General features: G+C 42.2%; 1 protein-coding gene across 1 annotated transcript in view; it reads left to right on the forward strand.

Annotated features, from left to right (window-relative positions):
- Window positions 1-2,061: 2,061 nt before the first annotated feature.
- LOC126184338 (protein tyrosine phosphatase domain-containing protein 1-like) overlaps window positions 2,062-25,531 on the forward strand; it is a 352,516-nt gene continuing 329,046 nt past the window's right edge. Inside the window, exons 1-2 of the mRNA XM_049926715.1 lie at window positions 2,062-2,072; window positions 15,667-15,747. Coding sequence (XP_049782672.1) covers window positions 2,062-2,072; window positions 15,667-15,747 — 92 coding nt within the window. The remainder of the gene's footprint in view (window positions 2,073-15,666; window positions 15,748-25,531) is intronic.

Here is a 25,531-nt window from a genome sequence, read left to right on the forward strand (position 1 = left end):
ATTCCCTGACTACCTTCTCTACTACACAACTGAACAGCAGTGGGGACACACTATCTCTTTGTCTTACACCAAGTTTGCCTTCAAAAACCTTGGAGGTTTCAACTAAAAATTTAATTTTGCATTTTCTGTTTGTTAGTGTGTCTTTTACGACTGTCTCTGATTTGTTGGCACCTCCAAACTCTTTTAAGCTGTTGAATAACGTCTCTCTGTCAATCGAATCATACGCTTTTTTGAAGCCTACAAATGTTATATAAATGCTTTTGGTTCCCGTCCTCCTATATCTGATCACAAGTTTCAGATTCAAAATTTGCTCCACACAGGATCGTTCTTTTCTAAGCCCACCTTGATACCCTCGTTATAGCTGTGACAGTTGGCTTTCCAGCCTGTTTTGTAATAGTGCTGAAAAATGTTTGTAAGTCTCTGGAAGAAGCGACATTCCTCTATTGTTGTTCGGCTCAGTTTTCTCTGATTTTTTGTGGGTTGGGTGAATTACTGCTGTTTTCCAATCTTCTTGTATAGCTTCTACATCCCAGACTTCTTTAAGGACTCCATATAGCCTCTTGACCATTCCATCACCTGCAATTTTTCACATTTTAGCAGTTACGGTATCTTAAAATCTTTAATGATATTTCGGATTTCATCCATGCTGGGGCGTTCTGAGTTTATGTCCTGGATTTTATATCCTGGATTTTATTCTCGAAGTTTTGCTCTTGGTTCCTCACAATGTATCAACTTCTTTAAATAGCTACCTAATGTTTTAGTTTTCTTGGTTGTTTAGCGCTAATTTTCCGTCTTCATTTTTTAATCACATGTTTGGTGCTTGGTAAGTTTGGAGGCTTTGTTTCGAGATTATGTAGAACTTCTCAGTTATTGATAGCAAGTTCTTTTCAAATTTCCTTTTCGTTGCGCTTATCGTTTTTTATGTTTGACATCTTCGTTGCGCAAAGCTGATAAAATCTTCACTTTTTTTTGGTGGAATACCATTTCTGCCACGTCTGTTTTTTAAGCAATAATGTTTCTTCGCGCTAGCCGTTCCACCATCCGTGCTTTTTGTTTCTTTAAGTGGTGCTGCTTCAAGGACTGTCTTCACTAATTTTGTTTTAATCTCCTCCCAGTATTCTGAGTCCTTATTTAGCTGTCCCTGAAATTCCTTTTCTTCACTTTCAGAGTTTCAGTATCAATTTTATGAATCTTTTGCCCCTGTCTTCGAATCCTTGCTCGTGGAATAAATTCATTTTTATTGCCAATAGGTAGTGAACTGTTTCTATATTTGCACCCTTTCTAACTTGTATGCTCACAATTTGTTTTTGTTAAAGGATATAGCAGCGTACCCTCCGCCACGCACCATTACGGTGCTTGCGGAGTATCTATGTTGATGTAGATGTAGATATAACCAAATGGTCGATCTGAAATTCTCCAAGTTTGTACGAGTATTACATGATTCCAAGTTTTCTGTTTCCTCGGCAGTTTCTTAAAATTAGTTGACAATTTAGGGTTGAAATCTCTACGTACTTCTATTATACTTTCCCATTTTCACTTTTTCTTTTGTATCCTGGATACTCTCGAATAGTTTTTCTGAAATTTCTTTCGTTGCATTGAAGTTCCCTATTAAAATTTTAGCACTATTTAATGGAAACGTTGACAATGCACGTTCTAGTGATTCCCAGACTCTTTCGACATTCTCTGAGTTGCTTTTATTGTCCTCGTTTATTGAAGCATGGCTGTTTGTTAAGGTGAGAGACTTACTTTCACACCGCAGAGTACGAATTGAGAGCCTTTCACTTGGAGAATAAAAATCTATGACCGAACTTACTGTTGTTCTGTGTATGATGAATCCTGTTCCTAGATGTGGTATGCCTTTTCCCATTGGTTTTAAACTCTTCTTTCCTTTGAGAATCTTACAGCCCTCTGAATCTACAATGTCTTCTTCAGCGTATGTAGTTTCTTGAGGAGCCAAGAGTTGTATATAGTATTCGTCTAATATTTTAATTAATTTCACTTTATTAAATTTAATCTTCTTGTCACTCTGTTTGCGTATATTATGTATCCCGGTTGAATGACATGGCGGACTGGTAAGATACTAGACGCATTTTCAGGAAGACGTTGGTTTAAATCGCCGTCCAGGCATCAAAATGTAGGTCATCGATTATATTTCTAAACCATTTAAGGCGAGTACCGAGGTGGTTCCTTCAAAAGAACATTACTATTCAGTCTCTAATGCCCTCGTCGTCGACGCGAGGCTAAACGCTAATCTTCCTCCATTTTGTATGCAGAGTTCAGTACATATATTCCACGCTAGTTTTGGCATCTGTGTCTATTTTCTTTCTTTTTAATGTTGGACGTATTAAAACCTTTATCCATTCCCCTAGCACTCTAAATACATTCGGTACGTCCAACAGTCTATATTTAACATCCAGCGATGTATACTTAATTAATTTAGTATTTTTTCCATGTTCTCTAGGAGCTTTTCTATTTTTAGTTGTTCTGGGCGTTTTTTTTCAAATTCTTCTTATAGTATATATTACAGACATACTGATCAGCGGGCGATCTACAGATTGTAATATTTGAAAAAAAAAAACTTCAGAGCCAAGATCGCATTTAAATGTTTATTTTGAGTTGATGACCGGTTTCAGCAGTATTTGGTTGTGATCTTTGCATCTGCAATGAGATATGAAACACTTTGAATTTGTAAACATATTTTTATGCCGTAGTAACAAAATTTAAATTTTCAACATTGTCAGAATATAAGACATAATTTTGAAAAAGATGAGGTATTTTACCTATATGTAAAATACTATACTTATGTATCTCATTACTACTGCCATAGAAAAAAATGTTTACAAATGCAGTGTGTGTCTTATTGCAGATCCGAAGATAACAGCAAAGTACCATTTAAACAGGTCATCAATTCAAATGCAATCTTCGGTCTTAAATATTTCTTCTAATATTACAATCTTCGTATGTTGTTGTATCCACAGATATTTCGTCATCAATGTGTCAGTCAGTTCATATCTCACCATGATTTGCTCACAGTTCTTTAAAATATTTTAACAAAATTTCCCGTTTTATTATACCGATTAAGGAATGATCATTTTCTATCTGGGTCAGAACCTTTGTATCTTATATGCTCTTGTGTGTGCGCCATGCACATAATGTTCAATGTTCAGTATCTGTCCCACGATTCCCTATTCAGTGTTTATATCTCTGTTTTGCCACTGGCGTATTTCTTTTTATTGTCTATTCTATCCATAGGTGACTTAAATGTCTCCATCTGCTTTTTATTATTTCCGCCGTTCTTCATTCCACACTTAAAGTCCGTTTTTGGATCTTCGTTTCTTCCTTTGCTCTAATATTTCTCATGCAACTTTCACTACAGCTCCTTTAAGCCCTCCCCTCCGTTGTTTAAACTAAGTCTTACAGTTTTTTTATTGTCAATGTTACATTGCGAGTTACTACAATAAGGGCTATTACACTTTCGCTTTAGGAAATTTTTTTCTTGAAGCTCTTGAGACACCACCTATCTTCTCTTCAGTACTTCGTCTTTCTCATAAAATGATTTGAGTAGATATCATATGCTCCCTTGCATATTTAGTCAGTATTGAGGATTTAGTATTCACCAGAATACTGTTAGGCACCTTCTGCGTCTTGTGCTCATTGTGAACGTACATATTTCCTAACTAAACACACCCTTCCGAAATCCCTTCACCAAAGAAGACGAAGTAATTATTCCAGAATTCGAATCAAGAACAGCTGCAAACACGCGTAACGTAGAAAATATATCCTCGGAGTAGTGAAGCACCTTAAATCATTTGACAAAAGCAAGACTTCTGATCCAGACTGTATACAAGTTAGGTTCCTTTTCAGAGTATCCTGATACGAGGGTTGACTGGAAAGTAATGCGTCCACCTTCGTAACTCTTCAACAGTTGGTGGCATTGGTATGCGGCAGGTACTGGCTTGTTCCGTAGCCTCTTCTCTACAGCTCCAGTTGATGGGAAGCCTTAGCATTGAACGGTTGTGTTGTTACGGTGTAAAGTATGGAACCCTGCGCAAACGGTCGGTCAGTGCGATTTAAGCAACGTGCAGTCATTGAATTCTTGACAGCAGAAGCTGCCACACCAAAGGGGATTCATCAGAGAATGAAAGCAGTTTATGGTGATTGTGTCGATGTGAGTACTGTGCATCGTTGGGCGAGTGTGCTTAAAGATATTGAGGCAGGAACATCTGACCTGCGTGACAAAGAGTTGGATGTCCTGTGACAGCAACCACCGAGTTTCACAAGCGAAATGTTGACAGATTGATTCAGGACGATCGTCGTATTACTCAGAGAGAAATAGCAAGTACAGTCGGCAAAATCGGAAAAGTGAAATGTTTTCCTGCAGCATGAAAATGCCAAACCACACACTTTACGTGCCACCACAGTAGAACTTTAGAGACTGAATCTCACCACCGTACAGTCCAGATTTAGCACCGTCTGACCTCCATCTGTTCCCGATAACAAAAGACGATCTGCGGGGACGTCATTATGCTTCTGATGAAGACGCGGAGACAGTGTCGACTTCTTCCGCGACGGATTCATAAAACTTGTTTATCGTTGGCAGAAATGTATCCAATTGGCTGGTGATTATCTAAAAAAGTGAATAGTGGTAATTAAAGATCACATTCTAAGGATTATTTCTGCGTTTGATTTATTAAAATATTCCCATTCAAAACCAGTTAACGAAGGTGGAGACATTACTTTTCATTCAACCCTCGTACAATAGCTCCATACTTAACGATCATATACAACTGTTCGCTCGACGAAAGATCCGTACCCAAAGACTGGAAAGTTGCACAGGTCACAGAAATATTCAAGAAAGGTAGTAGGAATAATTCACTAAATTACAGGCCCATATCATTAACGTCAATATGCAGCAGGATTTTGTAACATACAGTAAATTGTATTCGAACATTGTGCATTACCTCGAAGAGAACGGTCTATTGGCACACAGTCAACACGGATTTAGAAAACATCGTTCTTGTGGAACATAACTAGCCCTTTACTCACACGAAGTGTCGAGTGCTACTGAAAAGGGATGTCAAATTGATTCCGTATTTCTAGATTTCCAGAAGGCTTTTGGCACTGTACCACACAAAGGGCTTGTAGTGCAATTGCGTCCATATGGAATATCGTCTCAGTTATGTGACTGGACTCGTAATTTCCTGTCAGAGAGGTCACAGTTCGTAGTAACTGACGCAAAGTCATCGAGGAAAACAGAAGTGATTTCTAGCGTTCCACAAGGTAGTGTTATAGGCCCTTTGCTGCTGTTCCTTTCTATAAAAAACTATTTAGGAGACAATTTGAGCAGCCGTCTTATGTTGTTTGCTGATAATGCTATCGATTATCGACTAATAAAGTCATCAGAAGATCAAACCGACTTAGAAAAGACATCTGATGGTGCAAAAATTGGCAATCGGCCCTAAACAACGAAAAGTGCGAGGACATCGGCATAAGTGCTACAAGGAATCCGTGAAACTTCAATTACATGGTAAATCAGTCAAATCTAAAGGCCGTACATTTAACTAAATACCAAGGAATTACAATTACCAACAACTTAAATTCGAGGAACACATAGAAAATGTTGTGGAGAAGGCTAACCAAAGACTTCGTTTTATTGGCAGGACACTTAGAAAATGTAACAGGTCTACTAAAGAGACTGCCTACACTACGCTTGTCCGTTCTGTTTTAGAATATTGCTGCGCGGGGTGGGATCCTTACCAGATAGGACTGACGGAGTACATCGAGAAAGTTCAAACAAGGGCAGCACATTTTGTATTATCGCGAAATAGGGGAGAGAGTGACACTAAAATGATTCAGGATTTGGGGTGGACATAATTGATACAAAGGCGTTTTTCGTTGATGCGGAATCTTCTCACGAAATTTCGATTGCCAATTTTCTCCTCTGAATGCGAAAATATTTCATTGACGCCGACCTACATAGGGAGAAACGGTTATCATAATAAAAAAAGGGAAATTAGAGCTCACACGGAAAGATATAGGTGTTCGTTTTCTCTGCGCGCTGTACGAGATTGGTATAATAGAGACTTATTGTGAAGGTGGTTCGATGAACACTCTGTCAGGCATTTAAATGTGATTTTCAGAGTGTCCACGTCGATGTACAGGGTGTTTCAAAAATGACCGGTATATTTGAAACGGCAATAAAAACTAAACGAGCAGCGATAGAAATACACCGTTTGTTGCAATATGCTTGGGAGAACAGTACATTTTCAGGCAGACAAACTTTCGAAATTACAGTAGTTACAATTTTCAACAACAGATGGCGCTGCGGTCTGGGAAACTCTATAGTACGATATTTTCCACATATCCACCATACGTAGCAATAATATGGCGTAGTCTCTGAATGAAATTACCCGAAACCTTTGACAACGTGTCTGGCGGAATGGCTTCACATGCAGATGAGATGTACTGCTTCAGCTGTTCAATTGTTTCTGGATTCTGGCGGTACACTTGGTCTTTCAAGTGTCCCCACAGAAAGAAGTCACAGGGGTTCATGTCTGGCGAATAGGGAGGCCAATCCACGCCGCCTCCTGTATGTTTCGGATAGCCCAAAGCAATCACACGATCATCGAAATATTCATTCAGGAAATTATAGACGTCGGCCGTGCGATGTGGCCGGGCACCATCTTGCATAAACCACGAGGTGTTCGCAGTGTCGTCTAAGGCAGTTTGTACCGCCACAAATTCACGAAGAATGTCCAGATAGCGTGATGCAGTAATCGTTTCGGATCTGAAAAATGGGCCAATGATTCCTTTGGAAGAAATGGCGGCCCAGACCAGTACTTTTTGAGGATGCAGGGACGATGGGACTGCAACATGGGGCTTTTCGGTTCCCCATATGCGCCAGTTCTGTTTATTGACGAAGCCGTCCAGGTAAAAGTAAGCTTCGTCAGTAAACCAAATGCTTCCCACATGCATATCGCCGTCATTAATCCTGTGCACTATATCGTTAGCGAATGTCTCTCGTGCAGCAACGGTAGCGGCGCTGAGGGGTTGCCGCGTTTGAATTTTGTATGGATAGAGGTGTAAACTCTGGCGCATGAGACGATACGTGGACGTTGGCGTCATTTGGACCGCAGCTGCAACACGGCGAACGGAAACCCGAGGCCGCTGTTGGATCACCTGCTGCACTAGCTGCGCGTTGCCCTCTGTGCACCGTACGCGGTCGCCCTACCTTTCCAGCACGTTCATCCGTCACGTTCCCAGTCCGTTGAAATTTTTCAAACAGATCCTTTATTGTATCGCTTTTCGGTCCTTTGGTTACATTAAACCTCCGTTGAAAACTTCGTCTTGTTGCAACAACACTGTGTTCTAGGCGGTGGAATTCCAACACCAAAAAAATCCTCTGTTCTAAGGAATAAACCATGTTGTCTACAGCACACTTGCACGTTGTGAACAGCACACGCTTACAGCAGAAAGACGACGTACAGAATGGCGCACCCACAGACTGCGTTGTCTTCTATATCTTTCACATCATTTGCAGCGCCATCTGTTGTTGAAAATTGTAACTACTGTAATTTCGAAAGTTCGTCCGCCTGAAAATGTACTGTTGTCCCAAGCATATTGCAACAAACGGTGTATTTCTATCGCTGCTCATTTAGTTTTTATTGCCGTTTCAAATATACCGGTCATTTTTGAAACACCCTGTAGATTCCAGAATATAGTTTTCGTTAGTTTTTACTCATTTAGGGCGGTGACATTAATTAAATGCTCTCCATTTAGATTTAAAACATTCACGCTAGGGTTTCACAAAATTTTGTCTGTTTTTTGTTTTTCTACTCTTGTACTGAATATCAGTTTCCGATGTAAAAATTTAGTTGGGGAGCACGGGCTGTTAGCCAGACAAATATCACCTACGGAACTGTCGATTTCGTTTGGTTTTCTTTAGTTTTGTTCTTTTTCCCATGGATCTTATCATGACAATATGTCATGATGTGGAAAGTGTGATGAGTTACGAAAGCAGTATATACAGTCACAAAGACAATGTATCGGATACACCTTTCAAGAGAATCGCTGACAATACGCTCGCCATTTTTATACCTGCTCTAAGCTGATTTATTGTATGAACTGAATTGTAGGTTTAGCATTACAAGATAATGCACACACACACTATTTAACGTAAGATATCCAGTTTAAAATAACTTACAGATTAAACGAAGTTGTCACAGGCATATTATTTTAATTTGCCTTTAAATTATTTTCATTATCCGCTATAGCTTTCAGCATTGGGCAAGTGATAAAAGTAAAGATTGCTGACTGAGAGACCCCGAGGTGTAGTTCAGGAGCATAATTGGAAAGATTTTCTTTTTTCTCGCACAATCGCCTCTTCTCTATTTGAAGTGTGAGTGTTGGGCCATCCGTCCAAGGCAGATGACTATGATTAATACGTTTACAGTTTGGTGTCGTGTTTGCATTGTTCATCATGAGAGAAGGAGACCCTGAAACCTAATGCAGGTACATTTATTCTCTTATGATGGCTGTTTATAATCAATCACAGTTGCAAAGCAACAGTACTTACTACAGATCTTCCTATAAAACAAATATGACGCGCTCTATCCGCACACACAGAATTAACATGCTGCAGGAAGAATCAAAGTATGTACCCATAATAATTTTTGTCCAGATAAATGTCTAGAGATATTTCTTTTTGAGACACGGTAATGCTGATGGATAGAGTACTTTTTTCTAGTCTGACATTCATGTGAGGTATTATTAGTTTTAAATTATGATTGGTTTTTAACAGAAAATTTTATAAATGAAATGTATGCCTGACGTCATTATGTCCAGTTGTTTATAAAGCTTCTTACAAGACGTTCGAGACTGAACACAGAGTAACATCCTTAAATTCTTGATTAATGCTTATCCAAGAAACAGATGTAATATCAATAGAAATATATTTCTTAGCACTTTGTTTACTGAGCTGGACACGTGACGCTGCGATGGTCACTCCCTGGAACATAATCATGACCTATGTGCCATTTTCTCCTAGGCATCATTCAGAGTTCTCAACATAACGAAAATTTTATAGAACAACTTCAAACCATGGTCCATAGCGCTAAACACAGAGACAAAATTCTCAGTCAGTGTACAGAGTTTAGCAGATCTAAATCGGCTTCATCAGCAGCAGCCGATAACCAACTGTGGAAACACAGCATCGGTGGAAGCGCTTCGAAGGCAGACTACAATAAATGGGTTAGACTTGTTGTAAAAACACTCCCATTGTTGACTGATTTCAGCAACGTTGTGTCTTGAGTCGTGCCGTAAATCTACTCTAGGTTCCTGCACAGTTAAGCGTAATTTTTATCGTCCTGATACCGTCGTGAATAGTAGTTTTATCGGACAGTGCCTTTATCATTCAGGACCGGTATCGAAGTACCAAGTATAAATCAAACAAGTTGCTCAATAAATATGTACTGGGTACAGGCTCAAGTGTGTATTTACCCGCATGTTTCTACCGACAGGAGAATTGTCTTTCTCCGATAGCTTCCTAGTATAGTACGAATTTTGGTTTGTCAACAGTTCTTAACTATATGTACACAGGGAAGGAAGAAACTAAGCATTTCTCTCTCTCTCGCTCTCTCTCTCTCTCTCTCTCTCTCTCTCTCTCTGTGTGTGTGTGTGCGTGTGTGTGTGTGTGTGTGAGAGAGAGAGAGAGAGATAGAGAGAGAGAGAGAGAGAGAGAGTGAGAGTGTGACACACGCAGAATTTATATTCCCAGTCCACCTCCCCATATAAACTGAGCGCTCAGTTCTCAGGCACTGGTTTTTAATTACATTTTATACTGGCAATGTACCTTGCTAGGGATGTCCAGCAATCTTTGAAAAGAAAACCCGTAGCTTTAATTACTCCAGCATCACAGCCGCGAAGTGTGGCGCTACTCGGCGTGTCCCATTAAGAAACTGGGTCAGCCTGTACTTCCACCAGCACCTTAGTCCGCTCTCCCTGCAACATGCTGTCAAAATAACGCAGAATACTACAGCGAGGAAAGATTAATGTGGCAGCGTCACAACATATTCAGTTACAAATGATCTGTGTGGCAGAACGGATAGCTAATGCAACGCGAGAAGGAACTCGACATTCACTATGACAGATACCTACCGTTATATTTTGCCCCTTCATTTTTTATGATTACAAATTACGATCGCCTTGCGCTTCAGTGGCGCCTATCAGGCTCCATAAACTCACGTAAAGTCGTTGCCTTGTAAAGCGGAGACGTCTCGGACACGGGCGTGGATTTCGAATATGCCATTACAGTGTGTATCCTATTTACCCTGCCTGACAAAAACTATCCGGACCCCCTATGTAGCGCAGAATTGACCACTACATGCCATAAGAGGCGGACTCGCAGAATAAAAGAAGGCGGGGAGTATTGTGTTGTCAGTTGAGAAGCCATAACATCAGAATGGATCGGTCAGGAGAAATCATGTTTTCGAACGTGGACTAGTCATTGGGCGTCACCTGACCAACAGATCAGATCCACCAGGGACTCCATGTCGCTACCGAATTGGACCGTTGAGAGTAAGTAGGCGAAGGAACTGGAACACACACACACACACACACACACACACACACACACACACACACACACAATGTGCAGAAAATTTAACAGTAATATTGCAGTAAATGAATGATTTTTTTTTTTTAGCTTTACAAGAGAGCTTCCACTACGTGCAGCAGGAGATTACTTAAGTACTGTATTTCACATGTTCGAAAAATTCTGCTACTGAATAGAAAACGTGATCTAATAAGAATGAGCTTAGGGTTATTTAAAAAGTAATAATGATGAAATAATTGTATCTTTCGTGCAAGACTGCTGTTAATTTGTATCACACTACGTGTAATGGAAGTTCAAAAATCCTTACTCTCTGGATGTGGAGCTTTCCTTTTTGCCTTGTATCATTTTTATGGCTGTTGAAGTTATTATTTATATATTCTACAGACAGAACAACATGGCTAGCGTATGGCCAAGGCAGGAAATGTGCGTTTTGGCAGAGGTAACAATACAATTTTACGCACGTTATTTTCGTAAACACAGTGTGTGATATGCGAGCCAAATACAGCCGACAACTGCCGCTAGAAAGCGCTCCTATCGTAAATCACAGAATGAGGAACATGTTCCATGTGATGCTCCTGCTCGTTACTAAGGCCGGTATTACACTATCAAATTTGTTTGTCGAAGCTGATATGTCAAATATTTATGTCAAAGAAATTAGATGGTGTAATAGGGAACTTTGTCAAATGTCGCCTGTCGTCAAATAAATATGATCAAATCTAGGGCCACTCCGTAGATGTGATCATAGAAGTCTTTTGTCTTCTGTTCACTGCAATGTGAAATGTAACCCCTTGAAGCGCTAGTATCGCTACAGCTATTTGACGTCTCTTTAGTGTGTTTGTAAATATGGCTTAAAAGTTGGTGTATTCCTTCGACTCTTTTTTTTAATATTTTTGATAAACTTGCCTCGACATGGCTGGGAGTGAGCAAGGGCCACAGTGCATGCTATTAATTGTGTATTGATGGGCAAGTGGAATATGCTGCAGACGACTTCATGTCCACAGCCAAAGCTACAGCCATCCACCTCTACATCTGCAAACATCCAGGCACCTTTTCAGCAAGCCGGAATAGAGAATAGAAAATAAAAAATTCTTTCTTAGCTTTCCATCCTACTTTGTTTATCCTTGAACTCTAGATGCCAGAAGTTAAAAGGCGCTTCATCTGTTCGTACTTTTTATTAATTTTGTAGCTGTTGGATCACTAATTCAAAATTAAAAATAGTTTTTATTGCCCATATAGTGTACTAAACATTTATTTACATTCACATATTGCCCGTTTAGTGCTTTATAAATCGCTTCACACCTTTCTGGAATTATTGTGGTTAACGTGCAATGCTATATTCGAGTGCTGTGTTGTAAACTAGAGTAGCTCTCTCCTGTGTCAACAAATCCCAGTGTCATAGTTTGCCTGTCTTCTGCACGTAAAGCATTTCTCAAAAGAGTATTCTCTTTTGTAATATGAGAAGCCACTTTACTGAGCAAACACTGAAATACACTCCCACCCATTCGTAAGTAATTTACTTCCTCCATTAGCAGCTCTCGTAACACATTTTGCTGAATGCTTTTACTATCTCGACGTAATACCTATGGCTTCATCCAAGTATGTTTCCTTTTTTTTCCGCCGCTTTTCTTCCAAATACACACACAGTGCAATTGTGGTTCTACCTACTGCACGCATAATAAGAGGTTGCTGTCCGCCATCTTGAAATTTGATGAAAAATATGACGACAGTGTAATATCCCTTTTTAGCGCGACGTCAAATGTCTTCGTCAAACAAATTTGACGAATATTTGCTCATATCTTTGATGAAATCTTTGTCAAAGATATATGATAATGTAATACCGGCCTAAGCGTTCAGCAACCACAATACAAATCACGTCTGACGTACCTCACTATGAGAAACACGTCCCGTGTGAGGGCAGCTTTAAAGTGAACTCATATGAATAATATGACAACGATCGAAATGAACACTATGTAAGAAACATACATAGATCTGACTGAGGTGTTGACGTGGGGAAGGGAGAAAGTCACGAGCAGCAAATTTGACAGGAGAAGCGAACAACAAGGTTGACATTACGAAATACGAAGTTGTGTACACAAATTGGTTACAAAAACTCCAAATTAACTTTAAAAAAAACCTTCACAGCAAGCTGTCATATCTACGACAGAAATAAGAAAGACTGCGGTGAAACGCATGTATTTGATGTCCATGTAGTCCAACATAGCCAGGAGGTCTTTCTTTTTTAGCATCACTAATGATGGGCTTTCGTCCATCTGGTGGTAGAGAACGAATTGCAAAGATGTTCTTAACAGATTTATCCTTTTCCAAAATGTTGTGCTCCCTCCACGGTTCCAATTCACTGAACGAATCTTTATGTCTATGATGGGCTGGTTATCCCTTACAGTTCTAACACAAGAATCAGAACTGATCTTCACTGGTGCTGTATGCAATACTGTATCGCATATCGAGTCGAAATTATAGAAATCTTCCTCCATCATCTTTACAAAATTGAATAGTTGTACATTTTTTACTTCTCTAATCGCCTCAGATATTTCGTCAGGAGTCTCTGGTTGTGAAACCTTTCTCTTCTATATTATCCCGAAATCTCGCACACTAGAAACTTCAAACTGATATTATCAACCACACCGTTTACCACTGCGTAGATTAAATCCATTAGAATCATCCGATATTCATTTTAGCCACCCCAGTTGTCACAACACAGAGTCAGAATCAGTGACAGATATTTTGTCTTCTGCTCAAGGCAGGATCGTTGTTATTACCGCGACCTTCTTTGTTTTATCTGCAACGTGCTGATTAACGAAAAAGAAAACTATATTCAATTATATAATTTTGGTTCCAAAACTCTGAACGCAGCTTCCATACGTGCTTCTCTTCAAGACTATGGCAGTTGTGTTTGCATTTACAAGTAGCTTGCACAAAGTTAGTATGCAAATCGGTTAGGTCATAATCAAACACGAAACTAGGTGTTACCACGCACTGTAAATTTCATCGCAAACGGAAAATACGAGTTACCAGTTTTCTAGGAACAGGTTTCCTTGTAACATTACTACCGAATCAATAACACAGTAATGAACAATTTGTCACAGAGTAAACGCTAACAACTCGGTGGTTTGTTGACTTATTCCCATATCCATGCCAGATCATGTGATGTTACTTCAACTGCCACCTTACGTCGATTGTAAGAACGCATCCGCGCACTACTTTGAGATTCTGCAACTTCTATGCCACTGTCGACATGTTTTAACTACCTTTTCCATAATAAATATGAAAAATGATTTGTTTTGAGTTACGATCTTTCCCATGTCAATGCCTCAATTATTGTGAAACATATACTGTTCATGGACAAGTCATTCACGCCGTCCATCGATCGCGCACGACGTTTGAAGTCACAGGACACATGTGAAACGAATCCGATAGTAAGGAATTGGAGACACGAATACTGCCAATTCGGCCCGACATGGACACGAACAGCATACGCGGAAGAAAACGTAGCAAGTGAGAAAGTGTATTTATTACTCCGTGTCACTACCGAATTGGTCCACTGAGAATAAGCAGTCGAAGGAACTGGAAAACTACCGAATCGGCACAAATTACGTATGGGGAAGCAGATATACGAATAACGAAATGTTTCCATCATTCGAAGACCGCTGAGGGTAACGAATTGAAGGAATGGCACGAACTTCACGCGGAGAAGAAAAAACATGCGATTAATGAAACGTTTCAGGCAGTAACGGAACGGCAATTAGAGTCTCGTGACATGGTCGTTACTCAGTAACGAATACAGACAATATCTAATAGCTCTCGTGTTCGTTTCCTGTGGAGCACATACATTTCCGTAACATAGCTGCTTACTCCAGTACTCACTTTTACCCTAACACATAGCGTCCTAACAGTTCAGCAGGGCCGGCCGGAGTGGCCGTGCGGTTCTAGGCGCTCCAATCTGGAACTGAGCGACCGCTCCGGTCGCAGGTTCGAATCCTACCTCGGGCATGGGTGTGTGTGATGTCCTTAGGTTAGTTAGGTTTAATTAGTTCTAAGTTCTAGGCGACTGATGACCTCAGACGTTAAGTCGCATAGTGCTCAGAGCCATTTGAAGTTCAGCAGGAAAAAATGGTTCAAATGGCTCTGAGCAGTATGGGATTTAACATCTATGGTCATCAGTCCCCTAGAACTTAGAACTACTTAAACCTAACTAACCTAAGGACATCACACAACACCCAGTCATCACGAGGCAGAGAAAATCCCTGACCCCGCCGGGAATCGAACCCGGGAACCCGGGCGTGGGAAGCGAGAACGCTACCGCTCGACCACGAGGTGCGGACTCAGCAGGAAAAAAGACCGAGTTCTATATCTTGTCTAACGCATATTGGCGTCTATTTTATACGTACAGTAATACAGTAACCCCACAAGATTAACGCTGCTTTGATCGTAGATTGTTCATAAATGCTGATGCTGACATAACTTGGCACATACTATTCAATGCACGGAAATAGAGCGTCGCATGAGAAGCAAGTGCTTCTAAATACTCATTTTTTAATTTTTTTTTTTTACAAAACTATTGGACAGGCCAGATGGACAGTGCTTGTAACTGTTCATGTTCTTTTACAGCGTTATAAATCATTCAGTGAGATGTTTAGACACACTGTGGTCACTGAGTGTGTACCAGTGCGTACACAGCTAACAAGCAAAAACTGTTCTACTAGTACATTACATTACAAACAGTGACACAAGATTCTGATATCGTTTATTTCGGTTTCTGGACTACGAATCGGTTCTTACGTATTGATTCACTTACACAGGGATCAGTGGTAGGCTTCGTGAGTGAAATGTTTGCGATTGCTTGAATAAATGAACTAGTCGTTGGATGAGCAAATCACGCAAGCGCACCATCATCGCCCCATCACGCCACGGCACCCCATGAATAGAGAAGGTGCCCTGTATGGACCTCTCAGCATATGCCCAACAGAATAGCTGAGAAGCGTTGCGCAACTGCTGGCCCTGGCTCCGCTTACTTACATCGTTGATTTTGTCTGCAGGGTGACGGACGACATTCTGGCTTGTGCCCGTCCCAGCACGTACCTCATCACGCAGAAGAACCTCATACAACAGTTTCAGAGGTATGTGCATGATATAATCAAATTCACTCTAAATTTAAAGTATTTTAATATTAATATCTATCAATTAAATTTATTTCTTATTTTATTACTTATTGCTGAATTGAAAGCACAGCTTCATCTTCAGGGCTCGAGCTGACTACTGAAGGACCTTCATTGCGATATTTACCTGACAGAAAAGCATATCTGTGAATTGCGGTGCTTTCTTGAATATGATACCGAAATGAATTTTCCGATGCTGAAAAATTCACGAAAATTCGAGCTCATGAGGAACTTACCGACAGTCGTTCTTCCTACTCATCACTTGTGCTGGAACAGGGAAGGGCGAGTGGGAGGGAGGTGTGGGTGGGGAATCATGGTGGTATCAGAAGTTAACTCCACCACACACTGAGAAGTGTCCTGCAAAATATACAGGGTAGGATGATTTTACTGAATGTGGACGAACTGCAGGAAAAGATCCTTGACAGGGTAAGGGCATATGGCCGGCTATGAGTTCCAAGAGAGGTATGTACACCCGCTAGAAGTTGGAGATGAAAGATCTTTGACAGTGTTAGTTTCAGTTATTGAAGGAACACATGAGAACATACCAGGCAAATGGGAATGTTCTGGCTGTACTAGTGTTTTAACTCCGCACTCAAAAGGGCAGTGGACTGGAGCACAATCATGTAGTAGCCACATCAACTATCGTACCAGCAAAGGTACGTCTTCCAGCAGGAGAGTTAGGGTCAGCCGCAGAAAGTGCGGATATGCATTGCCTGTGAGGCGTTGCGGAAAGATGACTTGTCCCACGAGGCGGTCGCCAATAATCCCCGCCCACATGTTGAGGCCGAACTGGTGCTGATGATTCTCTACCACCGTATCATAAGGATTTTGCGTAGCCCACAAGTGCTTGTTGTCAAAGCTGGTGATACCGCCCCTTGGAAAGGTGACCTCGTCTGCGAATAGAATTGGTGACAGAAATCCCAGTAATGTGATGGCCTGTGCGACGAACCAGCCACAAAACCGTCATCGCTGAGGGAACCCTCTAGGTAAAAGTGCCTGCACGCGTTGTAAGTGATACTGGTAGTGGCAGTAGTCTTGGATAATGTGCCAGATGGTCATTTGGCTTACCCCATGCTAGTGGGACACCTGCCTGGTGCTGATACGAGGGCCACTGTCAAAGATGTTTCATCCCCACTTTCAAGCGGTCATACCTTCCTTGAAATACATTTACTGCCCTATGACCACTTTTGCTCCTTATTCTCTCAGGGACTGTTTCCTGCAATTTTTCCCCATTTAGCTAAATCAGCTTGTAGATATCGATGTAAATTACAAATGTGTGTATCGTGCTGTTTGCCTACTGACGAACTGTTTTGCATCAGCTTTTAGTGTATCCACTGTTCCAATTTTAGTTGACGTTTGTCGGCGGTTAACAGATAGCCATGAAGCTTATCCCTGTAATTTGATAATGGTCCCGTTGAACAAAGACGATTCATCGCATGTCCCATAGCTGTTTTGATATATGAAAGTTTGGATGGCTGCTCATTCAGCGGTTCTCTGATAGTTCTCCTATCTCTTTGGACGTAAGCCGTGGGGCTCTTGCACATACTTCCCATACATGAAACGTTTCTCTTCTAATCTTCTGTTCAGACTACTTGAAACACTACCCGAAAAAATTTTGTTGGATTCGATGTTCAATACCTTGTTCTAACCTTATTGTAAGTTGTTTTTTCGGCACACTGTATACACGGTCAAACAGAGATTTATCCTACGGTCCTCGTGAATGCTAGTCCAGTGTTTTAATCACCACACTTTTTCTCTTGAAGTATTGTATTTTCTGGTTCTGCTCCACAATAATGAAACAAGGAATCCATAAGTTTCGCAAGACAGGTAAGACAGCAAGGGTGGACTGAAAATTGTGGCTGCTTCTTGACCGATGCAGCAGGCAGGTGTTTTTGGTCTAAGACTTGTTTTATTATCAAACTACCTATGTAGAGTCTCTTGCCACCACAGTTCCTTGCCCATTTGCAGCTAACCTACTTCAATTGCGTGTCAGTCAACATGCAAAATAAGGTTCCAGCACCATTATTCCTTCGTCATTTTTATAGCTACAAAGGTTATAATCCTAGTCTCATAGTTGATTACACATTATTCACTACTTGCTGTTGTTCATTCTGATTATGAGCTGACTTATCGTGTCTCAGATTGTCAGATTGGGCATATATAAAGATGATTTCAGGAGGCATTTTAAATGTTTTAGGAACTATGATACGGATAAATTTGAATTTAAATTGTCATATAAACACGTGTCCATTTTTAGTGGGTTTTAGAGCGAGTAGAAATCTTGAAGCAGAGACTTTGCGGGTTCTCTGACAATATAGGATGTGACTTCCTACATTGACGTCAGACTGAACACTGCTTGGCCCTCTAAACGGGCCAGGGCTATGTTAAACCAGAGGCAGTAAAAATATAGCTAACTGTGTGAAATTTACGCAAGGGCTCTTTTCAGAGACTGTTCTTCCAGTCAGTATAAACGTTGCTGCAGAAGGCATGAAACACTCATATCAGACCCCAAAAGAAACCTGACTGGTGTGGAGGCAAGGCCAAAGGCATCCCAGACCAAAGCCAATGCTAACCGAGGAACTCCAGTTTCGGACATTCAGGAACTTAAATCGTGGAGGACCAACCACTTTTTTCGAAGAAAACGAAGGATGGACGTAACTACGCGAGCATCGTAGGGTCTTCCGCTAACACCCATGACAAGGAGAGTGGGAGGGTGTATTTGGTGTGAAAGGCCAAGGGGTGGGGACAGTCCAGCAAAAATGGGTGGGTGTGAGGAGGGTTCTGCAACTACAAAGGGTGGGTGGTTCATTACAGAGTAAAAAACAATGGGTCATCCTCATATGGCCAATGCAAAGACGGCAGAGGATGACAGAATGCCGTCAGGAGAGGCGGAATGAAGAATGCCACTTGGCGGGAGTTCCCTTATTTGCAGAGAGTTTATTAGACAGAGGGGTGGCACCCAAAGGTCTGCCCATGACTTAGCGAAAACGAATTTGATTTGAAGCTGCAAATCTGCCCCCAGGAAGGTTATGGAGGGTGGAGGGGTAGGTGGCTACCATCCCAGTCAGACAACGGGAAAGCTCATTACCCCGGACACCCAAAAGGCCGGGAACCCAAAGGAAATCAACCAAACAAGCAGCATGTTCAAGATCAGTGAGAAGGTCGTGGATGTAAAGACCAGAGGGAGGCAGGAAGAAACCCAGTCGACAGACTGAAGGCCACTCATAAAGCCCATACATAATAAAACTAGGGGGAGGAAGGACTATTCAATAAAGTAAAGTACTCGATAAATGGCCATCAGTTCTGGAGTAAACACGTCATATGTGGCAGGAAAGAGATGGCGTTCTGTGCCAACAGGGAACGTGAAAGCATATCCCACATGATTGGCGGATCTAGAGCCATTGATTTAAAAAAACAATAACACCCCAAAACTCCTGTAAATTCTTACAGAACAAACAATGGGGCACCATCGGAACGATCAAAGTTTCCAGACGCCGGAAGGGATCCATCCGAATCCAGGGAAGAAGACGTAACTAAGGGGGGGGGGGGATGTTGTCTGGGAGAGACAAGAGGGAAGATGGAAAAAATGACAAAGAGAAGCTAGCTGGAGCCCAACTGGTATACCTAATCAGGGACAGGCAGTGGATGGGCGACGTGCTGGAACTGCTAAAAGAATAGAATAGAAGGGTTGAGCAGGGTAAGAGCAGACAGCAATGGTGTAGGAAACCAAGAGCTGGGGCTGCTGAAACGAAATGGGGGGGGGGGGGAGGGGGGATCCAGTGCCAGTCAGAAGATCGTCAAAAGGACTCCAGTGGCCAAATGGTTACCACGATGGTGGACTGGGTCCAAGAGGAGCAGTGTAGGATGGTCAGCTGAGCCATGAACTTGTCAACCATAGTCTAGATGGTACGGAACTAAAGCCTCATAAAAGCAGAGGGGAGTTAAATGATCTGTGCCCCAAGAGGTGTGAGCAAGAAAGCAAAGGACATTGAGTTTACAGACACAGACAGTCTCCAGGAGGCATATACGGAGCAATGAAGTAGGCAACTTGTTTTCAAACAGAAGACCCAAGCTCTGGATCGGTGTGGACCATAGTACAGCGACAAAAATGCACAACACGCGATTTAAGGGGAGAGAATTGAAAATCGTGTGAGACAGTCCAAGTGGAAGTGCGCCAGATGGTACCCTCAAGCTATCATTCCGCAGGGGCCACCTAACTGGAATTAGCCCAAGCAGTGGTAACCAACGGTCCTTCGGAGGCCATGATTATATTAATAACGATGACGAAAAGGAAGACAGCTAATATGGAAACCTATAGAACGCCATTCTCCTGGGTCTGCTGACAGTTAAGAACGGTATCAACTCGGAATCGAAACGACAGGTGGAATAGGAATTGACCTATAAAAATCGGTAAGGGGGTCCCAAAGACTCCTGTCATGGAATTTAAGTAAGATGTAATGGTCACAAGTCGTGTCGTAGGCCTTACAAAGACTGAGGAAAATTGTGACATGATGACAGCAGTGAGAAAAGGCCTGCAATTCTACATTTTACAGCTGAAGAAGATGATCGATTGGAGACCATCCATCCTGAAAACCACACTGGTAAGGAGATAAAAAGTCACAAGTTTCGAGTACCAGACAGAGCTGATGAGCCAAAATCGATTCAAATAACTTCTAGGGTATGTTGTTCAACTGATCGGCTACTAGCTATCGCGCGACGATGGATATTTGCTGGGTTTAAGGACAGGAAACACGATATTCTCTCTCCACTGAGAGAGGAAAACAGCCTGGAGGAGATGTTGTAGTTGTGAATGATTGAGGTGTTGAAGCAGTCGGTTATGGATGGAATTGGGGCCATGGTCTGAATCATGGTAAGAGGAGAGGGCCAGAAGAAGTTCCTATTCAGTAAAAGGTTCATAGTAGGATTCCACATGACAAGGGGTAAAACATAAGTGGGAAGCTTAAGCACACTGTTTCTGGAGGAGGAAGGTGCCCAGATAGGAGGCTGACGCTGATGCTATCACAATATGGATTGAAAGGTGCTCAATGAGAAGCGGTAGATCCATACAAGGACAAAGGTAACATGTGAGGGCAAGGCCCAGGATGGAAGATGGCCATAGACAACCTTGTAGGGTGCAGAGTATAGCCCTCATCTGTGACGAGGGGACAGAAAAACCTAGGGAGGAGACAAAGCAATCCCAACACATCTGCTTGCTCTGTTTGATTAAGTAATGGGCTTTGGTGCGGTGGTGCTGAGTAGCTCGATTGCGATCACAGATGGCGAGGCGATGGGAATGGATGTGCTCCACTATGGGACTGGTTGCCGACGAAAAGGGCCTGTTGATTGGGGGATGGCAATGCTGTCAACGTGAATAATCGTATCAGACAAGTCGTGGACGGTTTCATAGATACAACCTGACAAACCGGGGATAAACACTACCTTGCAGGTATATAGAGGCCAATAAGCGCAATGAAAGACCCAACAGGGTAACCTGGCCATTGGGATGTGAGAAGGGAATGAGAGAATCAATGAGAAGTGGTAGCTATCGCAGAGGTCATCAAGTGGCGATAAGTGTAACGAAGTGAGAAACGGAGGGGAAATGAGCAACAGATGAGTGGCAGAGGAAGTACCATAAGTGGCACTAAAATTAGCAGGGGAACCATAATTAAGAAGGCACAGTGCATGGTCCGCAAGAAACTGGTCTATGAGGAGCCTGTGACTACACGAAAAAGTACTACCCTACAAGGGGTGTTGTTTGTTGTTGTGGTCTTCAGTCCTGAGACTGGTTTGATGCAGCTCTCCATGCTACTCTATCCTGTGCAAGCTTCTTCATCTCCCAGTATCTACTGCAACCTACATCCTTCTGAATCTGCTTAGTGTATTCATCTCTTGGTCTCCCTCTACGATTTTTACCCTCCACACTGCCCTCCAATGCCAAATTTGTGATCCCTTGATGCCTCAAAACATGTCCTACCAACCGATCCCTTCTTCTAGTCAAGTTGTGCCACAAACTTCTCTTCTCCCCAATCCTATTCAATACCTCCGCATTAGTTACGTCATCTACCCACCTTATCTTCAGCATTCTTCTGTAGCACCACATTTCGAAAGCTTCTATTCTCTTCTTGTCCAAACTAGTTATCGTCCATGTTTCACTTCCATACAAGGCTACACTCCATACAAATACTTTCAGAAACGACTTCCTGACACTTAAATCTATACTCGATGTTAACAAATTCGTCTTCTTGAGAAACGCTTTCCTTGCCATTGCCAGTCTACATTTTATATCCTCTCTACTTCGACCATCATCGGTTATTTTACTCCCTAAATAGCAAAACACCTTTACTACTTTAAGTGCCTCATTTCCTAATCTAATTCCCTCAGCATCACCCGACTTAATTTGACTACATTCCATTATCCTCGTTTTGCTTTTGTTGATGTTCATCTTATATCCTCCTTTCAAGACACTGTCCATTCCGTTCAACTGCTCTTCCAAGTCCTTTGCTGTCTCTGACAGAATTACAATGTCATCGGCGAACCTCAAAGTTTTTACTTCTTCTCCATGAATTTTAATACCTACTCCGAATTTTTCTTTTGTTTCCTTTACTGCTTGCTCAATATACAGATTGAATAACATCGGGGAGAGGCTACAACCCTGTCTTACTCCTTTCCCAACCACTGCTTCCCTTTCATGCCCCTCGACTCTTATAACTGCCATCTGGTTTCTGTACAAACTGTAAATAGCCTTTCGCTCCCTGTATTTTACCCCTGCCACCTTCAGAATTTGAAAGAGAGTATTCCAGTTAACATTGTCAAAAGCTTTCTCTAAGTCTACAAATGCTAGAAACGTAGGTTTGCCTTTTCTTAATCTTTCTTCTAAGATAAGTCGTAAGGTCAGTATTGCCTCACGTGTTCCAACATTTCTACGGAATCCAAACTGATCTTCCCCGAGGTCGGCTTCTACCAGTTTTTCCATTCGTCTGCAAAGAATTCGCGTTAGTATTTTGCAGCTGTGACTTATTAAACTGATAGTTCGGTAATTTTCACATCTGTCAACACCTGCTTTCTTTGGGATTGGAATTATTATATTCTTCTTGAAGTCTGAGGGTATTTCGCCTGTCTCATACATCGTGCTCACCAGATGGTAGAGTTTTGTCATGACTGGCTCTCCAGAGGCCATCAGTAGTTCAAATGGAATGTTGTCTACTCCCGGGGCCTTGTGATGGGCATTAAAATCCCCAAGGAAGAGGAAAGCGGGGGGGGGGGGGGGGGGGAATTGCTGAAGGAGGGTAGTTACGACAGCGGGTATAGGTAGTCTGACAGAAGGGAGATAGAGATTGCAACACGTCACCGCTGAGTCCAAGTGGATACAGATGCCAACTGCTTCTGATGTGGTACAAAGGAGGATCCATGTACAAACAGCGTCCTATAGACCAATGTGCAAACGCCACCAAAAGCCCTCAAAGGGATGACCCAGTTCTAACAGAAAGCATGGAATCCACAAACGGTTGGTGAGTGAGCATCAGTAAAATAAGAGTCTTGTAGAATGACACAAGCTGCAGAGTAGAAGAAAATAAGGGATTGCAACTGCAGAAGATGACAGTAGTATCTGTTACAATTCCATTGAATAAGCATGGAACGGGGATGTAAATGGGATGTGAATGGACCAAACCCTGTAATGGCGTCAGGTCACCATCCATCACCAAAAAGTACCAGGTGACATCCATAAACAAGAGGTCAGACTTAGGTTCTGAAGTGGAGTCGGCACCTCTGGGAGCACTGGAGGTGCCCTGTCCCAAGAGTTATGTTTGTTCCTTTTCTCTTTCAAAGGTCAAGGATGTCAGGGTAGAAAGAGATAGCAGGCTTCAGCAAGATTTGGAACTGAGAGAGATTGGGAGACCTTGGGACCCACAGTGGAAGTGTAGCAACAGCCCTCTTGTCTGGGAGGGTACCCAACCACTGGTAGATGCCAAAGAAGCGGGGCGTGGGAACCACAGGAGGGCAGAGGAGGGGGTTAGAACTGGGATAAGCAGGCAAAATTAGATGTCAAAACGGGGCTCGGAGGCTTGTCAGCTCCGTAAAGTACGATAGATGGAGATCTGTGGCATCTCTGCTGGAAGAGCGCAATGCTAGTGCACACACAAGTGTTTATAGCACACCGTTCATCGTACATTGTCGAGTATGGAGCTCTGCAGCAGACTACCACTACGTGTTCACACGTTGACTCAGTGACATCGTAAATTCCGATTGCAGTGGGCACGAGACCACCGGGATTCAACCGTCGATCAATGGAAACGTGTCGGATCCTCGGGTGAATTACATTTTTGCTACACTAGGTCGATGGTCGTTTCCACAAACGCCGTCATCGAGGTAAACGGCGGCTCGAAAACGAGCAGCGTGCCACGGATGCAGGCTAGTGGGAGCAGTATTATGCTATGGGAGACATTCTCCTGCACATGCGTGGGACCTCTGGTAGTAACCTAAGACACGCTGAAAGGTGTGGACCATCTGCATCCCTTCATACTTGACATCTTCCCGTACGGCGATGTCATCTTTTAGCAGTATGATTGTTAAAGTCACGCAGCCATAACAGTGCTACAGAGATCTGAGGAGCATTATAGTGAACTAACGTTCCTGTCTCGGTGACCAAATTCGCCTGATGTAAATGCTATGAAACCCATCGTGGTCGCTATCGGGCGCCATCACCTGTACCCAAATAAGTGGCCCGTTATTTACGCGAATTACATGAGCTGTGCATAGACATCTAATGCCACATAGCTCCACAAGCCTACCAACAAACTGTTGGATCCCTGATGCACAGAAGCAGTGATGTATTTCGTTCCAAACACTGACAAACAAGCCGTTAAGCAGGTGATCATAATGTTTTGGCTCATTGTACAATTGTGTTTGGTCAGTTTTTACCTCTACTGACGTTATGTAGTAGTAGAAGGGTAAGTTTTGTTTACTGGGAACCATAATTAGGCTCAACTCAGATAGCAGCTCATTCTGTGCTTTCCATAACCTCATTAAGTATTGTTTAGGTGACAAAATTCAATGCTGCTGTTTTCACTCCTTTCATTCTTGCCCCTGACATATCGCATCCAGGACACGGGGACTATTATCACCCTCCCTGCATCCTCAGAAGGCTACTGTCACTAGCAATCCTATTCACAAGAAAAAATCTAGCGTAGCCTATTTGCTACAATACGCGAACACCTAAACAAAATAAATTCTTGGCAAACACCCGTCATCTTCTAACTCTTAACGAATACAGTACTTTGCACACAGGCTCAACTCCATCTCCTTATTTCTTCCTCTGGCACACAATCATACGACTCATGCCTTAGTGCTTACATGTGGTATCACCTCTACACACTGCTTAAATAGAACAGCCCCTGTACAAAAATCTATGTCCACCGACCCCATAGGTCTCACATCATTATCTCCCACCCCACGTAACCTGTAGCATGGCAGGTTCCATTGCCCTCAACCCATTAAGTCTCCACTGGCAAATGACACATGCGCCTCTGTGTCCAAAAAATGCTTGTACTTTTTACCTCTTACAACACCCATTAGTCCCATTTGCGTTTAACGGCTACTTGCCACCTCCTCGTCCACCTCTACATCCATTACAAAAACTCTGTTACTGATAACCTCCATTTCCTCTCTGTGACTAGCGACAGTGTCTTTGTAAATGCCGCTTCCGTCCACAGCTGTAACACTTAAGTTTTGCACCAAATAACCCACG

The sequence above is a fragment of the Schistocerca cancellata genome, chromosome 4, assembly GCF_023864275.1.
Source record: "Schistocerca cancellata isolate TAMUIC-IGC-003103 chromosome 4, iqSchCanc2.1, whole genome shotgun sequence".
In the NCBI taxonomy this organism is placed as follows: Eukaryota; Metazoa; Arthropoda; class Insecta; order Orthoptera; family Acrididae; genus Schistocerca; species Schistocerca cancellata.